Source organism: Entamoeba dispar, genomic scaffold (assembly GCF_000209125.1).
Source record: "Entamoeba dispar SAW760 scf_1105229459353 genomic scaffold, whole genome shotgun sequence".
NCBI lineage: Eukaryota > Evosea > Mastigamoebida > Endamoebidae > Entamoeba > Entamoeba dispar.
The window spans coordinates 1-4349 of record NW_001853650.1 but is presented as its reverse complement, the minus strand read 5'-3'; the positions used below and the strand labels follow the sequence as shown (position 1 = coordinate 4349).

Sequence of the window (4349 nt, the reverse complement as noted above, 5' to 3'; positions counted from 1 at the left end):
TTTTGATTATAATCAATATTATATATTCTCCATGTGGACAATCCAAAGAGTTCATAACTTTCATAGCATCTTCAACCATGTGTGAGTGTTTTTTAAAATTTACAAATTAAGTTCATTGTTTTGTATTTAAGATTAACCTTCAACTTCTTTTTATTGATTTTTTTCATTGTATTTCAAATGATTAAGTAATCAAATTATTTGTTTTTATTATGTATGATGTTTTTTTGTTTGATTTTTGGTTATTTTGTTGATTCTTTATTTCTTGAAGTATTCATCTAAAACATTAAAAACTTCATTCACATTTTTCATTTTAAAAAGAAATTAAACAAAGAACTAATTCTTTAATTAGTATTACTTCTTGTATTTATGGTTTTATTAATCGTCCTTGGTATAACAACTTTCTCATATGGTCATTTTGAGGACCAGTCCCACGATACCCTTGGATGTTATTAACTTGTGCAATTCTTTCTCTATAAGAAAAGGAACTGTCTGCATGAATACTCTTTAAGGCATCAACAATTGAAGGACCAGCATACCTAGGAGTTTGGAAAAGTTGAGCTTGGTGTTTTGGTGTTTCTTGATTTTCAGGAGGTGGAGGGACTGGTTGGTTGTTTAATGGAGTATCTAAGAGTTTAAATTTTTGGTAATCAGAGCATGTGAAATGGCGAGTATGACAAGAAGCTAATAATTCATTAGAATCAGCAGTAAATGCAAGAAATTCATTACTCACACTTAAAAAGGAAATTGTTCCATCATTATTTTCAATAACTTTCCAGAAAGAGTTAATATTTGTTGTATCATTCCATTGATGAATAACACTTCCTTCAGATACGTCAGATCTATGTACTAAAAATCCATTATGTCCTATTTTTATTTGGAATGAATCATTCTTTTGAATAAATTGGAAGTGTTGATTTTGATTACCATGCGACCAATATAAATTAATTGGTTGTCCATTCTTGAAATCAGAATATTTAGCATCAAGGACAAATCTTGTTGTACAACATGGCATAATATAATAAGATTTACTAGTCAATTTTCTAATAAATGCTTCTTTCTTCCGTTCTAATTCTTCTTTAAGATGATTTTGTTCTAGTGTTTGTGCAATTTGTTTTTTCTTATCAAATAAATCATTCAATTCATTGAATGTGTCTTGAAGAATTTTATTATAATCATTTTGATTGAATATTATTTGTTTGTTTTGAACTGTGTACATTTCACTATTACTTTTAAAGAACCCAAGATAGTATTGGTGATATAATTCTACTTGATGAACAGTAGAAAGATCTTTTGTTTGTAATTCTTTGTCAATGGTAGTGATTAAGTTGTGATAATAATTTTGGATTTTGATACAGACATCTCTCCATTGTTGTTTTCCATTTAATATTTCATTGGTTTTCAACTTAATTGTCTCAATGCATTGATGTTTCAATTCATCTATTCTTGTACATTTTTTATTTGAATAGAACTGAAGTGTTTTTTGATTTAATGTTAGTGTCTGTGTTAAGTAATTATTAATTAATGAATCATATTTATTTTGTTCAAACTGTTCTTTGATTTGAATTTGTGTAAGATATGTCCACATTGGTGTTAATCTAAAACTGTTACAATGAATTAAATCATCAATAATCTTTTGAGTATCTTTCAAGATAAATTCTTCTAAATACTTTGAAGTGATAGAGATAGAATCAAACAATTCATTAGTGAGTTGATCACCATAAATAATCTGTAATACATCCCAAATAGGATTAAATTCCTTTTCAATAATTTGATAAACAAGATTCTTTATCTTTGATTGATCTTCAATGATAGTTATTCTTTCATCTAAGCTCATTTCATAAAACATTCCAACTAATTTCATATTGATTGAATTAATAGTTGTAACATATTTTTTCTTGAGTAATCGTTTTATTTCATTGAAGATGTTATTAGTATTTAGTTCATTGATTGATTTGAAACACTCAATAAGAATTTCTATACAAGAAAGAACATAAGAACCAGACTTACAATTTGATGGAATTTCATGAAGAATTTCACAAATGATATTTCTCATTTGTTCTTTGTAAAATTTACAAAGGATTTGACTTTGAGAAACTGGACAACATGATGGAAGTAAGAAACAAAGACAATCTGTTTGATGTGGCTTTGTAGAGAAGAAATTTACAAGATGATTGTTTATATGTTTTTGTTTATTCAAGATTGTCTCTTTAAGAGTTAGTTCATCTTCTTTTTCTGTAGTAGTTTTAATATCTGATGAAATACAAATAACTCTTTTTCCTTCTTTTCTTATTCCTTGTAATTGTAATAAACAAGAGAGATTATCAATTGATGATATATCTTCTAATACACTTGCATTTATTTCATTGGTATTATGAATAATTCTTACAGAAGATAACTGGAGAATAGAAAGAATTCCAGTAATATTATTCAGTGTTGTACTAGAAGTTAGTTTAAGTTTTGTAATTTCAATAAAGAACACTTCATCATTTAAAATTTGTTGAAATTCTTGTTCTTCTAAATTGTTTCTTTTTACTATATCACTTACAATAATTGGTCCAATAATATTACACTTATTTGTTTCTGATGTGGAAGTCTCATTTGAAACTTTCAATGGTTCTTGTAAATGAAAGTAATCATTTGATGAGATCCCATTAATGATTTGATTTATGTTAATGTTTTCATTACTTCCTTGGTCATTACAAATACAAATAAAATGGGGTTTGTTACAGTGTGAGATAATGTTTCTAAATTGGTCAGATAATCCTTTAGAGATATCATTATTGTCTTTAAATAAAGGAATACTTTGAGAATGCATTTTGAATGAATTTACAGATCAATTAAACATTTATATATCATTGTATTATGTCGTTAAAAATAATTGTTTAAATAGAGTCTTCATAAAGATAATAATTAAGTTAATGAAAAATCATCAATCTATCTCTATTTTAACATTTTCTTCTTTTAACCTAATTAAAAAGAACTAAAATATTGTTTGTTATGGAATTTGTTCTTTTTGGTGTTATTTTTTTATTATTTTAACATCATTTTTATTTTTGAGTTACATCAAAAAAATATTTACTCTTATAAAAATCATGACAAACTGTCATTCCTTTCTCTTTAAGTATCCGATTTCAAATGATTAAAATTTTATCAAAAAGAAAATACAACGTAAGTCCTAATCTAAGGCTTGAGGATTTTAACACAAGTTTCACTCTTTGTAATACTTTGGTTGTTCAGTTAAAATCTTCAATTCTTTCTTTTTTCTTTAAATGGACTTTTAATATTTATAACTTAAATTAGTAATCTCATAATACCTAAAATTAGTTGTGGTACAATAGTGCTCGTTGTGATAGGTGTTATTTGTAATAAGTGGAATACTACTAAATGATATGATTCAATCCTTTTGTTGAAAGTTAGTGTGTTGAGTAGCATTAAATTGTTTTTTCAATTAAATTTATGTTATTTTCATAATTAAAAAATAATTTTAAAATAATTGAAATATTTACTTACTTATTTTAGTTTAAAATACAAGAAACAGTGAAATAGTTTTGATGAAGACCTATAATCTTTAGAAAGAAATAGACTTTTTACCTAATTATGAGCCGAACATTGACTCTACTTACTACTTTCTAAAAATAATACTCATTTTTGATTGGACATAAGTAATTTATTAAGTTGGGTAAAGTGCTAGTATGTATACATTCTTTAAACCCTTACTCGTGATTTAACTACTCTTAATTATTTAATAATGAAAAATTATATTGTTTTGTTAATAAATTATAATTTTCTTTGTTTCTAATTCCATTCTATGTTTTAATAAAACAAGTTATTTGTTCTTTAATAAAAACAATTTATCAATTCAAATAATCAAATAAATCCTCTTAGAGGTTAATAAAAAATATTACGTGAACTATAAACCTTTCAAACGAATAGTAACAAATTAACTTTATAATTTAAAAAACCAGAATTCCTTCTTTGTTTTCTAATCAATCTAATGAACCTCCATTTTTAATTCAATTCTCAAACAACAAATCCTTCAATCTTCTTGTTTAATGTATTAATGACTTTTTAAAGACAGACACAAATAAGAATTAAAGTCTTAGTTTTATCAACAAATTATCTTAGGATTAAAGTCCTGTTTTATAATTCAAAATATATATAAAAAATAGGATTTATTTAAAGAAAATAATTTGAGGTGTATAGTATTAATAATGAGTTAAATTCTGATGAATTTTGATTAAATAGTATTTCTAAGTGTTTAATTAACCTTTTGGAATAGTACAATTTTTGGTCATCTTTCATAATGTCTCTCTCTCTTCATGAGGTTTGCCTGTTAGAGACATTCAGGT

General features: G+C 25.1%; 2 protein-coding genes across 2 annotated transcripts in view, besides 4 other annotated features; one reads left to right on the top strand and one right to left on the bottom strand.

Moving 5' to 3' along the window:
* Positions 1-85, top strand: part of EDI_278740 (phosphopentothenoylcysteine decarboxylase, putative) — a gene marked incomplete at both ends in the record, with an annotated part of 684 nt that extends 599 nt beyond the window's left edge. The window contains one exon of the mRNA XM_001733254.1: positions 1-85. This exon is cut by the window's left edge and continues 599 nt beyond it. Within this exon, the coding sequence (XP_001733306.1) occupies positions 1-85 (85 nt within the window).
* A 279-nt stretch (positions 86-364) lies between these two features.
* On the bottom strand, positions 365-2815 carry EDI_278730 (uncharacterized protein; the record flags this gene model as incomplete). The annotated part of the gene is made up of 1 exon (XM_001735717.1): positions 365-2815. One exon carries the CDS (start codon positions 2813-2815, stop codon positions 365-367), a length of 2451 nt encoding a protein of 816 aa, XP_001735769.1.
* A 204-nt stretch (positions 2816-3019) lies between these two features.
* Positions 3020-3055: a sequence feature (AT_rich).
* A 375-nt stretch (positions 3056-3430) lies between these two features.
* Positions 3431-3528: a sequence feature (AT_rich).
* Positions 3529-3734: 206 nt separating this feature from the next.
* Positions 3735-3787: a sequence feature (AT_rich).
* Positions 3788-4138: 351 nt separating this feature from the next.
* Positions 4139-4192: a sequence feature (AT_rich).
* The last annotated feature ends 157 nt before the right edge of the window (positions 4193-4349 follow it).